The following is a 13,006-nucleotide window of genomic DNA, read 5'->3' as shown; positions in this document are numbered from 1 at the left end:
GGGTGGGGACGCTCCCCGCTGCCTTTCGCTCTCGTTTACGGGAAAGGGAGGGGGACAGCGGGAAGGGGGCAGGCCCGGGACGTAAAACAGGGGAAAGGGCAGGGGGGCACGGCCCCGGCTGGGAACCTGCACCCCCCCTGGGCTTTGCCCACCTCCCTCAGCCCAGGCCCTTCCTCGCCCCGAAGCCCCCAGCTCCACCCAGGGGGCTCAGGGCTGGGGTGGGAGCCGGGGTCTCGCACAGCCAGGCTGGTTGGGGGGCAGCTGGGGACAACGGGGGGATGCGGGGGGGACACTGGGCATGGGGATGTTGGGCACGGGATCGTGGGGGACATGGGGACATTGGGCACGGGGATATGGGGACATGGGCACAGGGGGCGCAGGGACATTGGGCACGGGACGGGCGCGGGGTCCCGGTAAAGGAGGGGCGCGGGGATTTGGGGTCCGTGGGGATTTGGGGTCCGTGGGGCTCCGGGATGCGGAGCCCGGCGCTGCCCAGCCCGGTGCGGGCGCGGCCGGGGGCGGCCCCCGCTGAGTCACGGCCGCTGCCCCAATAAAGAGCCCCCGCCGGGCGCTGCCGCACGATGGCTCCGTGCGCCCGCTCCGACGGTGCGGCCGCTGCAGGACCGGGGGGGGCACCGGGACGGGGGGAGCCGGGGCGGGGGGCAACGGGGCTGGGGGAAATGGGGCTGGGGGAGCCGGGGCCGGGGGAAATGGGGCTGGGGGAGCCGGGGCCGGGGGAGCGCTCCGGTGCCCGGGAGGAGCTGCGGGGGCTCGGGGACGCCGCCCGGTGCCGTGCCCGGCTCGGGGGGGCGCATCCCGGCGCTGCCGGGCGCTGAGCCCCGTTTCTGCCCGCAGCCCCCCCCGGGCTCCGTGCCCCCCTCCTGCTGCTGCCGCTGCTCTGCTGGGCCGTGGCCCCCCGCAGCACAGGTAAGTGGGGCTGTAGGGCTGGGGGGGGGACAGCCAGGACCGGGTCCTGCCTCTGTGCGCCCCCCCCTCCCGTGTCCCTGCCCCCCCCGTGGGACCGGGTCTGGGGGCAGCTCCTGTCCCTCACCCCGCTCCTCTCCCCCAGCAACCACGGCCCTGCAGCCCCCCCGCATCACCGCCCTGCGGATGCCAGCAGAGCCCCCCCGCCTGGGTAAGTGACCCCCCGAGGGGACAGGGGCTGGGGGAGGCCGTGCTGAGCCCCTCACACTTGGGGGGGGGGAGTTGGGGGGCAGCTCCTGCACCCCTGCAGCTGGGGCTTGGGGAGCCCAGCAAGGCTCTGCGGGGGCTTTTGGGGTGCGGGTGAGGAAGGGGCTGTTCCCCTGGGGACCTCTGGGGATGGCACGGGGGGGCTGCACAGCAGGACCACTGCCACCCCCCCTGGTCCCAGCCCATGTCCCCCCCATGCACAGGCTGCAGTGTGAAGATCTCCTGCGAGGCCGTGAGCAGCCTCCCCGAGGTCACGCTGCTCTACTGGCTGGGGAACGGCTCCTTCATCGAAAAGCTGCACCCGGACGGGGCCGTGCACGAGGGGATGCTGCTGTGAGTACAGGGAGGGGGTCCTGGGGCTGGGGGGGGGCAGCTCCGGCCCTGCTGGGGGTGCTGATGGGGTCTTGCTGCTCGCCCCGCAGAGAGGAGCCGCGGGGCTCAGGGGTGGTCCTGCGCCGAGACCTCCTCTTCAGCTCCTTCAGCGCCCGGGACCTGCGCACCAACTTCACCTGCGTGGTGCTGAGCCCCGTCGGCCTCGACACCAGGGAGCTGCGGTGGGGACCCCCGCAGCCGGCCCCCACCGAGAGCAGGGAACTGGGCTGAGACCGGGCTGCAGCTCGTGACGGGTGAGAGCCCCACGGCGTGGGGCAAGGGCTGCCCCCGCTGCATGGGAAGGGATGCTCCGTGGGCCTGGAGTGGGGGGAAAACCCCCCCTGCCCCTGCTCGGAGCTGCCCCCAGCCCGGCCCTTGCTGGACCCTGGCTGGCTGCGGGGCGGGGGGCTCTCACCCTGCCCACCCCCAGGTCGGGAGGCTGCTGTGGGGGCTCTTTGCCCAGCCCCAGGGCATCGGCCCTGCTCTGACGGACACAGCCCCGCTGCGGGGCTCCTGGTGCCCCTGGCCCCCCGGCACCTGCCCGCAGCAGGTTGTGGGGCAGCAGGGATTCATTAAAGCGCATTGAGGCTGCCTGGTGTCACCTGTGTGCTGGGGGGGCAGGGGACACCCGCGGGGTGAGGAGGAAGGCGAGGTGCCCACGGTGCCGCCAGAGCTGGCTGAGTGCCCTGCGCTGCTCCGTGGGGCAGCCCCCGTCCGTCCCGCCTGCAGAGCCCGAATCTGGGCACTGGGGGCTGAGGTGCCAGCCAAATCCCTGCTCCTGAGCCGCCGTGGAGGCTCCCCAGAGAGGAGGAGCCCCCAGTGCTCCCCGTGCCCCCTCGCAGGACCTGGGGCAGCGCTCTCCAGGAGGGAGCTGGAGAAGACCCCCGGCTGCCACCCATGCAAAGTGCCCCCGCTGCGGGGAGCCGCAGGAACCCTCCTCGATGCCTCCATCCTCCAGCAGTGCTTTTATTTCTCTGCAAAAGCCAGGAAAAGGCTTCCTCCAGCCTCTGCTGGTGTTCTAGGGCCACCAGAGCATCCTGGGGCCGGTGGCACCGCTCCTGCTGGAGCAGAAAGTGTCTGGCAGAGGAAAGCGAAATCCCACAGTGTCCATTAAATGTGTTCTCACGTTTCTGCCCCGTTTTCCTCGCGGAGGTGCAGCAGCAGCATAGCTGGGTTAGAGGCGTCCCACGGCTGCCAGGGCTGCGGCTGCCAAGAGGAGACTCCAGAGGTGTGGGGGTTCCCTGGGACTGCTCCTGCCTGGGGGGGGAACAGGGAGTTAATGACTGCCGGAGGGTGCCAGCACGGTGCTGGCCATGGGAAGGGGCTGGGGGCTCACCTCTTACCTGAGCTGAAGACACACGGCTGGGCCTTGCACCTTTTCTCTGCCAAAGAGACCAACAAAATCTGTGCCCCTCGCCCCGCTCTGTGCCCCTCACCCCGCCCTGGCCGTGCCACAGAGGGCCCCCACCGCAAACCCCAAGGGAGAGCAGCTGGGAGCATGCAGGGATGCGCAGGGAAGACCTGGTCTGAAGGCGAGCTCCCCACCTCCCCGAGCTCCCCAAGCTCCCCAGGCTCCCCGAGCTCCCCACACGGAGGTGTTGCCTTCACCACGAGGCTCCCCTTCCCCTCACAGAGCCGGTGGCACGGGGCCCCCGTTCCTCTGCAGCCATGGCTGGAGGAGCGCGGGGAGCACGGCGGCGCCTGCCCAGGGCTGTGCCCTGTCCCCAGACAGCACCCACCCTGCTGCCTGCCCGTACCCTTCACAAACTCGCAGTTGTAGGTGCTGAGCGCAGTCTGGGAGTGGAGATGGATGAAGTTTCCGTCTCTGACACGGGTGAAGTTGGTGACCTTGAAGACCTCATAGGGTGGGATGAGGACTTCATCCTCACCAGGGTAGAAGGAGAAGTTCTTGATGGGGACGCTGTAGCAGGTATCCAAAAAGAAGAAGGTGTCCTGGCCAAAGGACTCAGCAACCTTCTTCTGGAGGGAGGCGGAGGTGAACTGGCCAAAGCGGACGGTCTGGCGGAGCTGGGCTGTGAAGCGGGTGCCTTTGATGCCGCGGTAGACGCGGAGGCAGCTGTGGCCCTGGGCTTCCTGCAGGGTGTGTAGGGCCTTGGTCAGGAGGAAATGCAGCGTCTTGAAGGGGAAGGACTGGAGGTAGTGCTCGCGGGAGCGCCCGCCCTCGCGCACGGCGGTGTTGAACTGCTTGTAGAGTCCCCTCTCGGCGGTGTACGCCAGCACGGCCACCGCCTGCTCCTGCCGCAGCGCCTGCGGGCGGGTGGCACGGCCCCATCGATTCCTCCACTCCATCACTGCACCCCTCCAGCCCTCCGCGTAGTCAGGGTTGGCGAACTCGGTGCGGTTCAGCTCCTCCAGCTCCTTCTCCATCATGCGGCTGCAGCCCTGGTACTGGTCGTCAAAGGAGCTGAGGACCATGTCCATCGCCACCTCCTTGATGGCCTCGAGGTCTCGCCTGCTGCCAGTGGCTGCGGTGCCAAACAGGGTGCTGGCCAGCAGCACCCAGCCCAGGGCGAGCTGCTCCATGCGCAGAAGGACCCCGGTGCCCGGCTGCAGATCCCCAGGTCCCCCCCGGCCCGGTCCCAGCAGCCCTGGAGCTGCAGCGAGTTGTTACCTCTGCTCCGCTGGGTGCGCAGGACACTCGAGCTGCCTGTTGGGGCTTTTTATAGCAACTCCTGCCTGTGTCCCACGGGCTATTTATATGCTGGCCCCCCATGACCGCCCAGAATAGCTGCTGCTGCCCCGTTGGTGCAAGCGTCTGCAGGGACACCGTCAGGAAATCCCCCTTTAGCAGTTCCCTTTGCTTTGGTGTTAGTGCGGGGCCCAGTCCCACAGGTGTTTGTGGTGGTTTCGCCCTGATGGACAGCCAAACGCCACCACAGCCGCTCTCACACATGGCTTTGCCTTTTCCCAAGGCAGGAGCAACCCCTCTGCCTTCCCCAGCTGCTTCCCTCCAGCACAGGGTGCAGGGGCCTTGAGCAGGGCCCAGATGGCTGTCAGACCCTCTGCTCCTAACCAGCCAAGTGGCTTCTGCTAAATTTGCACCCCAGCGTTTCCATGCCCCAGCACCCAGTGCCTGTAACAGGCTTTTAACGGCCCCTTACACCTCCCAGCCTCTCCAGGGGCTCGTGGGTGACTGGGATGTGATACACCCAGTCCTTGCTGTGCCTCTTGGCCTAGGGGGTTACAAGGTTATTCCAGAGGTGACTCCCATTGCAGGGCTCTATTCTCTCGGGCGTACCGTGACGCCATAGACCTTGTCTTTCCAGGCCCAAGATCAGGAGATCATCGGGTCCAACCCCCTGCCAAAGCAGTTCCCTAGAGCAGGCTGCCCATGTTGGTGCGGAACTGCCTGGGCTCCATTTTGTGGCCATTGCCCCTTGTCCTGTCCCCACAGACCACTGAAAAGAGGTTGGCCAAATCCCTCTGTCTCCCACCCCTCAGGTATTTAGGCACACTGAGGAGATCCCCTCTCAGTCCTCTCTTCTCCAGGCTGCACAGCCCCAGGTCTCTCAGCCTCTCCTCACAGGGAAGATGCTCCAGGCCCCGTCTCATCTTTGTGGCCCTCCGCTGGACTCTTTCCAGGAGATCCCTGTATTTTTGTACCGGGGAGCCCAGAACTGGACCCAGTGCTCCAGGTGAGGCCTGACCAGGGCAGGGCAGAGGGGGAGGATCACCTCCCTTGACCTGCCGGCCCACTCAGATGCTCCTGAACCACTCCCTCATCAACCAGGGGGGAGATCTCCACTTCCCAGCCTCTTTCTCCTCCCTCCAGGGTCCAGGAGTCCCGTGGGGGAAGTCTTTGAAGCAGAGACCGACACCCCCCTTTTTCAGCAGGGGACCCACATTATCTCTAGTCTTTCTTTTATTGTTTACATAATTTAAAAAAATCAAACAACAACAACAACAACAAACTTCTTATTATCCTTTATCTCTTTTTCAAGCTTCACCTCCAGGTGGGCTTTAGCCTTCCTTGTCACGTCCCTGCAGGCCCTGACAACACTTCTATACTCCTCCCAAGAGGACAGGCCCTTTTTCCACATTTCATAGCTCTTCCTTTTGATCTTATCAATGAGCTCCTTGCTCACCCATGCAGGTTTCCTGCTCCCCTTCCCCAATTTCCTACTCTTTGGGATGCACTGATCCTGAGCTTGGAAGAAGTGCTGTTTAAATGTAGCCCAGCTCTCACAAGCACCCTTGCCTTCTAGCAACCCAGCTCACGAGATACCCCCAAGTAGGTCCAGGAAGAGGTCAAAGTTGGCTCTCCGAAAGTTGGGGTAGCAATCCTGCTTTTTGCCTTACTTCCACCAAGTTCCATCTTGAACTCCACCATCCCAGGGTTGCTGCATCCCAAGCTGCCCCCAACTATGTGCTCACCTGGACAATGGCTGAAATCCCTTCATACAGCTCGCCCAGGAACAGGGAATCAGGTGATTCTGACTTGTTTATGATTTGTCTCTTCTTCCTCCTTTTTTATTTATTTTTTTTTGTGATGTCCCTGCTGTAGATATTAGCCTGTCGCTTCTATTTCTGCTTCTCCCTACCAGAACCTCTTTGGAGGATCTTCTTCCCTTACTAAGGGAGCTGACTTCCTCTTCGATTGTTTCATCTTGACTAAAGGGGTGACTGCTACCACAGAGAGCTGGCCCCGTGGTTCAACCATGTCTGTTATCGGGTCATCAGACCCGGAGCCCTCCGGTTCCCCTTGAGGGTGCTGGGCAGCACCAACTCCCTTTGGCCATGCCCCAGCACACCGCAGCCATCTGGAGGGAGTTCTCGAGCATTGCCAGGGCAGGGCATACGTCTGCCAAAATTTCTACCAGTTGTTTAGGATTTCACCCTTGTCCAGGGGTGAAGTTCAAAACCATCGGAGGAGACAGCCGTGACAGGTACCTGCCCGTATCCTCCCACACACCCTGCCACCTACCAACACACTGCCTGGGGGCAGATTCCTGAGTGGTATTCATAATTAATTGTTTAACCTTAGGAAAATAACAGAAACGTGCTCTGGACACCTAGCAGGATTATGTTGGTTACCCACAGACATGCAAAGTACTCAAAAGCCACTGTAATTAGCCTACAGGGACAGGAGGAGGAGGTACCGTTCCTTATATCCTCCACCAATTCACTTCCAGGGGAGATAAAAAGAGGGAGAAGTTGTTGATGTTCTCCAGGAGATAGTTCCCAAGGTACAGAGGTGACCGCAATGCAGGGCCTGAATGCCACATGTGGTGCAAGGCCGGTGCTTTTGAGGTGGGCAGCTGAGCTCCACCACAGCTGCTGCACAGCTACTGCAGGGCCTCAAGGAGAGGTATCGAGGTGAGACACCCCAAATGGGGGTGGATCCCCTGCCCTGTAGCCGTTGGACAGAGGGAGGGGATCTGGGAGTTGAGGAGGAATGGAGACAGGTCCCTGCTCGACATGGCAGGCGATGCCCTCCCCTTCTGGCCCTGCCTTCCCAGGTTCCCTTACGCAACAGGTTTGAGGCCCTGGAGCTTGAGAGCCCGGTGGGTGAGGAAGAGGTGGAAAGTCTACCCAGGAGGATGCCTAGGGCGAGGAAGTCAACTCCACACCTCTGGACTGCCTCCACCAAGAAAGACAGAAGGGTGATTGTTGTGGGAGACTCACTTCTCAGGGGAACAGAGGGCCCTATTTGTCGGCCTGGCCCTACCCGTAGGGAAGTCTGCTGCCTGCCTGGGGCCAGGGTCAGGGACGTTGCCAGGAAGCTTCCCAACCTGGTACGCCCCTCTGATTATTATCCTCTTTTGATAGTCCAGGTGGGCAGTGATGACATTGAAGAGAGAAGCCTCAAGGCTATCAAATGGGACTTTAGGGGGCTGGGATGGCTAGTGGATGGAGCGGGAGTGCAGGTGGTGTTTTCATCCATCCCTACGGTGGCAGGGAGGGGTACAGAGAGGACAAGGAAAGCCCACCTGTTAAACACGTGGCTCAGAGGCTGGTGCCAACACAGAAATCTTGGGTTTTTCGACCATGGGGCACTTTACTCAGCACCCGGCCTGATGACCACAGATGGGTCCCTATCTTTTAGGGGAAAAAGGATCCTGGGCCAGGAGCTGGCGGGGCTCATTGAGAGGGCTTTAAACTAGGTAAGAAGGGGGATGGGGCTGAAACAAGGATTGTTGGGGCTGTGCCAGGGGGAACAATAGCAAGGCTGGGGGATAAGGCAATGGCCAGCTGAAGTGCATCGAAGGTGACGAAGCTGGTGAGGGGCCTGGAGAACAAGTCCTACGAGGAGCGGCTGAGGGAGCTGGGCTTGTTCAGCCTGGAGAAGAGGAGGCTCAGGGGTGACCTTATTGCTCTCTACAGATACCTTAAAGGAGGCTGTAGCGAGGTGGGGGTTGGTCTGTTCTCCCACGTGCCTGGTGACAGGACGAGGGGGAATGGGCTAAAGTTGCACCAGGGGAGTTTTAGGTTAGATGTTAGGAAGAATTTCTTTACCGAAAGGGTTGTGAGGCATTGGGACGGGCTGCCCAGGGAGGTGGTGGAGTCACCATCCCTGGAGGTCTTCAAAAGACGTTTAGATGTAGAGCTTAGGGATATGGTTTAGTGGGGACTGTTAGTGTTAGGTCAGAGGTTGGACTCGATGATCTTGAGGTCTCTTCCAACCTAGAAATTCTGTGATTCTGTGATTCTGTGAAGACAGAAGGTCACATTCATCATACCATGCGGCCCTAGCACTGGGGTTCCCCAGGGCTCTGTTTTGGGGCCAGTTTTTGTGAATATTTTTATAAAGGAGAACATTGACATTTACTTTTATAAATGAAAATTATGTTATTTATTTTCATAAATGAAAGCATTGACATTCATAAATGTCATTTCTGTGTCTGGGGGACTGCTGCTGGAAACTGCAGCAGCAGTTTTATCCGACAAAACCCCTTTGTGATTGTTTGTCCTAGCAACTCACATCTCCGCAGGTATCAGTACAAGCTGGGGAATGACCTGCTGGAGACGAGCTCTGAGGAGAAGAACCTGGGGGTCCTGGTGGGTGACAGGTTGTCCATGAGGCAGCAGTGTGCCCTGGTGGCCAAGAGGGCCAAGGGGATCCTGGCGTGCATTAAAGACCTTCTGTCTTACATACCCTTGTATAAGCACAAGTCTAAGAAAAACAGAGTGGTTAGTGTATATAGTTCTTGTATCTTGCGAAGGAATGGCCCAGCAATTCGTGTCAATAGAGAGCTTGAAGGGAAATGTATTTGTAGGCTTTTCCTTGAAGTCTCTGATATCTGGGGGGGTTCAGAATAACTGCTAACTATTATGACTGTTGCATGGGACACGATGCAAGTCTCTGCTATCTGGCCAGGAGATTAATGAGATAGGGAGAGCTGAAGAACAACTAAAAGACAAACCTTCAGGGGACGCTGCACAGGTTTCCGACATACAGCCAAGGTGGACAAAGGAGAAGGACAAGAGGGAGGATGACTATGAGCCTTCAGCACGAGAGACCCCGAGAGACTCTCAGAGGGTCCACCAGAGACTGATGTGCATGCTCCAGTCGGAGGGTTGGGATTCTGGAAACTAATTATAATAACCCTGTTTTTTTAGAAGTAGTAATGAATATGTAGCAGCCTAGGAGCATAAAAATCAGCTGCTTGATGTAATGGGTGTGCGTCTTGGTGGAGCAGCGACTCCTGGTGCACCCAGTGATGTTTGCAGCACTCTATTCCTTTAATAAATTGTAAACTTTGATTATAGTCCTATTTTGAAGACTGAGCCATTTATTACACCCAGCCCTGGCACAGGAGCGGTCCCTCGGACGTCTTAACCTGTTCATAATGGCTTAATTAATGCCTAATTGCTGCTAGACCAGCTGGCCCGTGGGGCACCTTCCTCCTGCACGCAGAAGTTAAACACTGCCGCGCTGCCTGCACCCATGCCCGTGCTGCCAAACCCTGACCCAAACCAGTGTTTCGGGGAGGGCTGGCAACCTTGGCACCCAGGAATTTGGGATTTCCCATGCCTTCAGCCCTGCTCTGGGCATGAAACCCGATGCAGGGGTTTTGGGGGTCCCCGGTGGACTGCGTTTTGGGGGCAGTTGCTGTTTCTGGGCTGGGCACACGGTGCAGGAAGGGTTTCTGCTGAAGCAAATGCCACTGCTGTCCTTCGGCACTGGGTGCCCAGCCCAGGCAGCAGGCGGCTCGAGAGGCTCCAGAATCGGTAAGATTATAAAGTAGGTATGTTTATTCAGCACTGGGTGGCACGGAGGGTAGACCCACCAAAGTCAAGCGCACCCTAATGCGGCAACTTGCCTTGGTTATATGCAGTAGAGAGTTACATACGCATGAGGTTTCCCAGTACACCTATACATATTCATAACCCGTCCCCGCTTAGTATTAAAATTAGTTCCAACAAGTCATTTCCATAAACTCCTCCCCTCTGTGCTTGCTTGGTGCCTTCTGGTGGTGGGCACTGAGGGTCGTGGGGATGAAGTCAGATGTCTTCATCAGGGTTGAACTTTTCACCTCATCTCCTTGCGCATGCTCTCTGAGCCCTTGGTCACAGTCTGAGCCATAAGGTTGATTTGATCTGGTTCTTGGGGTCCGAGGGCTCCTGTTATCTCGAGTTCTTACAAGTTTGCCATTCTTTTTAGCAGTCCTCCTTATCTCTGAGCCCTTGGTCACAGTCTGAACCATAAGGTTGGTTTGATCTGGTTCTTGGAGTCCCAGGGGCTCCTGTTGTGTGGAGACCCAAGCGCAGCACAGGCACATCACAAATGTAGCACATGTTAAGCAATGAGTGTTGCCTACATATTCATTCTTAATCAATCGCTCTCTAATTTCTAACCCCATGTCTCACCAGGATGAAATCCTCCTCCCCAGGGATTTGTGCTCTGTTTTTCTCCACCTCCATGGTGTTTATCCTCCTCTAACACCCGGAGCACGCCTTGTGCCAGGGCTGGCGTGGGGGTCCCAGGATGGGATGGTCTGGTCGGCGCAGTACCAGGTCACTGAGGATGCTCACACGACCGTACAGATGGTTTTTATTTCTGCTTTGCAGTGACATCAGCGTGTGCTTGGCCATTCTTCTGCTGAAAAAGCACGGAGCGCGTTGGTAGGAGCGAAATATGCGCAGCATTGTTCGGGGGAACGCTGCTGAGACGCTGCGAGCCCAGCCCTGACGGGTGCATTTAGCCACCTTTACCCCTGCAGTGCGTAAATTTAGACCCCAAACAGGAGCTGTGTGCTATTAGCAAGTCTCTTTTAACTTGCATTATTTCATCTACTTTAAAAGACGACTCTCATTTTGGGGGCACGGGCTGCTATCTGCCATCCCGTAGCTGTGGTTATGCTACGTGGGGGCACTCTGGGTGTCAGAGCAGCTCGGGGAGCAGCGCCTTTCCCTTAAAACACACACGCAGAGCCGCATTCAGGGAGATAACCATGGAGGTTCCCCGACAGCTGAAGGACCGATCATTCTCCTACTTAAGCAACAGTGACAAAGGTCAAATCCTGCTTTTAATTGTGGCTGGGAAGCTGAGCACTGATAACGTGGGGTGCAGGCAAGGCTGTCCCTGTCTCGTGTGAAACTGTTTTATGAGATTCAGGGTGCCGTATAAAGAAACACCCTGCTTGCTCTGCTGGCAGAAGACTACTCTTCAGAATAATTTAAAGCTTTCATTAAGAGAATAAGAAAAAAAAACGTAGCCACGAATGGAAGCATTTGAAATATGAAGTTTAATTTAAGAGTCTCTCTTACTGCCTTTCCAAAGAGCCACAGAGTTCTTGTAAGAAACGTTCCTGCTCGGCAGGCTTTAGAGAGGCATTTAACATAGGCATTGTCCTTTTTGGGGGAAAATGAAGTTTTTATAGACTGGAGCTGCTGTTGTGCTGGGCTCTGGCCTTTCCTTGAACACAAAACACAAAGGAGCAGAAAAGAGCAGCAAAGATACGAAGAGCAGAAGCTGTGCCTCGTGTTGACTCTCACGTGCAAATTCCCCGAGGGAGCCACCCTCGTCAGCTATTCCGAGGTCTGGAAAAATGTGCTGGCATCTGGCTGCTTGGGCCACTGCTTTAACTGGGCTCGGGATCACACCAGCACTGCTAAGGACATGTGAGAATAACTCTGCAGAAAGAACCCAGGCTCAGGCAAGGATCTCAGTGAAGTAGCAATTTTATTTGCGGTTGCAATGGCGGGCATCCTGCAAGCAGGAGTGCCCAGTAAAAGTTTATCCTAACCTCACATTCCCTAAGACCTGACACCTGATTTCTCCCGTTTCCTCATGGGCTGAGAACTACAGGCTCACAGCCTACTCGACTCTCTTCTATGCCATACATGTACAATTTTATTTGACCAACTGTTAATCTGCCCCTTGCCACGAGTCCCGCTGCTGCTGCCCGCAGGTGCCCTTGCAGCCCCGGACCCCCCCGTACTCACAGCACCATCCCCTCGTGCACGGCCCCATCCAGGTGCAGATTCTCGATGAAGGAGATGTTTAGGACCAGGTTAGTTTTCTACTGCAAATAAAAAAACATTTTCTTTGTAGCATGTTTTACTGCAAGAACACAAGTTTTTATCTCACATTCCTTTTTTTTCTCTCCCCTGTTTTTTTTGCCCACACCTGCCCTTTTCCCTCCATGCCTGCCCTCCTTCCCACTACCCCTCTCCCTTTCCCATAAACGACAACAAAAGGGACCAGGGAGCGTCCCCACCCCAGCGGTGGCACTGTTTGAAGTGGTGCCAGAACCACTGACACAGTGCCCACAGGTGGCCTCAACGCCCCACGGAAGGGCTGCATATAAGTAACCCATGGGATGCGGGCAGGGGTTGAAAAACACCACCAAGTGGAGCAGAGGTAACAACTCGCTGCAGCTCCAGGGCTGCTGGGACCGGGCCGGGGGGGCCCTGGGGGTCTGCAGCCGGGCACCGGGGTCCTTCTGCGCATGGAGCAGCTCACCCTGGGCTGGGTGCTGCTGGCCAGCACCATGTTTGGCACCGCAGCCACTGGCAGCAGGCGAGATGTCCGTGCTATCACAAGGAAGGTGATGGACATGGCCTGGGACTCCTTTGATGACCAGTACCAGGACTGCAGAACTGGGATGGAGGAGAAGCTGAAAACGGTGAACAGCCCTGAGTTCCAAAACAAGACCTATGCAGACACCTGGAGAAGAGCAGCCAAGCACTGGCAGAATCAGTGGGGCAACTCCAACCGCCCGCAGGTGCTGCCGCAGGAGCAGGCGGTGGCCGTGCTGGCGTACACTGACGGGGGACACCTGTACAAGCAATTCAACACACTTGTGCGTGAGGGTGGGTGCTCCCGTGAGCACTACCTGCAACACTTCCCCTTCAAGACGCTGCATTTCCTCCTGATCGAGGCTGTGCACACCCTATGGAAGGCCCAGAACACGGAATGCTACAACGTCTACCGCGGTGTCCTTGGCATCTGCTTTACGGCCCAGCTCAACCAGAC

General features: G+C 58.2%; 2 protein-coding genes and 2 long non-coding RNA genes across 6 annotated transcripts in view; 1 reads left to right on the top strand and 3 right to left on the bottom strand.

Moving 5' to 3' along the window:
- Positions 1–535: 535 nt before the first annotated feature.
- On the top strand, positions 536–2,154 carry IL18BP (interleukin 18 binding protein). The gene is made up of 5 exons (XM_068681457.1): positions 536–606; positions 856–927; positions 1,070–1,135; positions 1,395–1,524; positions 1,614–2,154. The coding sequence occupies exons 1-5, from the start codon at positions 582–584 to the stop codon at positions 1,792–1,794; spliced, it is 474 nt and encodes a 157-aa protein (XP_068537558.1). The 5' UTR covers positions 536–581; the 3' UTR covers positions 1,795–2,154.
- A 359-nt stretch (positions 2,155–2,513) lies between these two features.
- On the bottom strand, positions 2,514–4,854 carry LOC137855579 (erythroblast NAD(P)(+)--arginine ADP-ribosyltransferase-like). Of its 3 annotated transcripts, none has more exons than XM_068679904.1 (3): positions 3,303–4,854; positions 2,907–2,945; positions 2,514–2,820 (listed from the first exon to the last, which is right to left on the bottom strand). In XM_068679904.1, the coding sequence occupies exons 1-3, from the start codon at positions 4,105–4,107 to the stop codon at positions 2,738–2,740; spliced, it is 927 nt and encodes a 308-aa protein (XP_068536005.1). In that variant the 5' UTR covers positions 4,108–4,854; the 3' UTR covers positions 2,514–2,737. The 3 variants fall into 3 exon arrangements, with proteins under 3 accessions (XP_068536005.1, XP_068536072.1, XP_068536159.1); XM_068679971.1 differs by having other exon boundaries at positions 3,321–4,841; XM_068680058.1 differs by lacking the exon at positions 2,907–2,945 and having other exon boundaries at positions 3,321–4,850.
- A 190-nt stretch (positions 4,855–5,044) lies between these two features.
- LOC137856291 (uncharacterized) overlaps positions 5,045–13,006 on the bottom strand; it is a 95,432-nt gene continuing 87,470 nt past the window's right edge. The window contains exon 3 of the long non-coding RNA XR_011096352.1: positions 5,045–5,226. This is a non-coding gene — a long non-coding RNA (uncharacterized lncRNA). The remainder of the gene's footprint in view (positions 5,227–13,006) is intronic.
- On the bottom strand, positions 9,758–12,575 carry LOC137856403 (uncharacterized). The gene is made up of 2 exons (XR_011096439.1): positions 11,974–12,575; positions 9,758–10,627 (listed from the first exon to the last, which is right to left on the bottom strand). It is a non-coding gene; the product is annotated as an uncharacterized lncRNA (long non-coding RNA).

This window comes from Anas acuta, chromosome 1 (genome assembly GCF_963932015.1).
Source record: "Anas acuta chromosome 1, bAnaAcu1.1, whole genome shotgun sequence".
Taxonomy (NCBI): Eukaryota; Metazoa; Chordata; class Aves; order Anseriformes; family Anatidae; genus Anas; species Anas acuta.
This window is presented reverse-complemented; position numbering and strand designations above follow the sequence as displayed.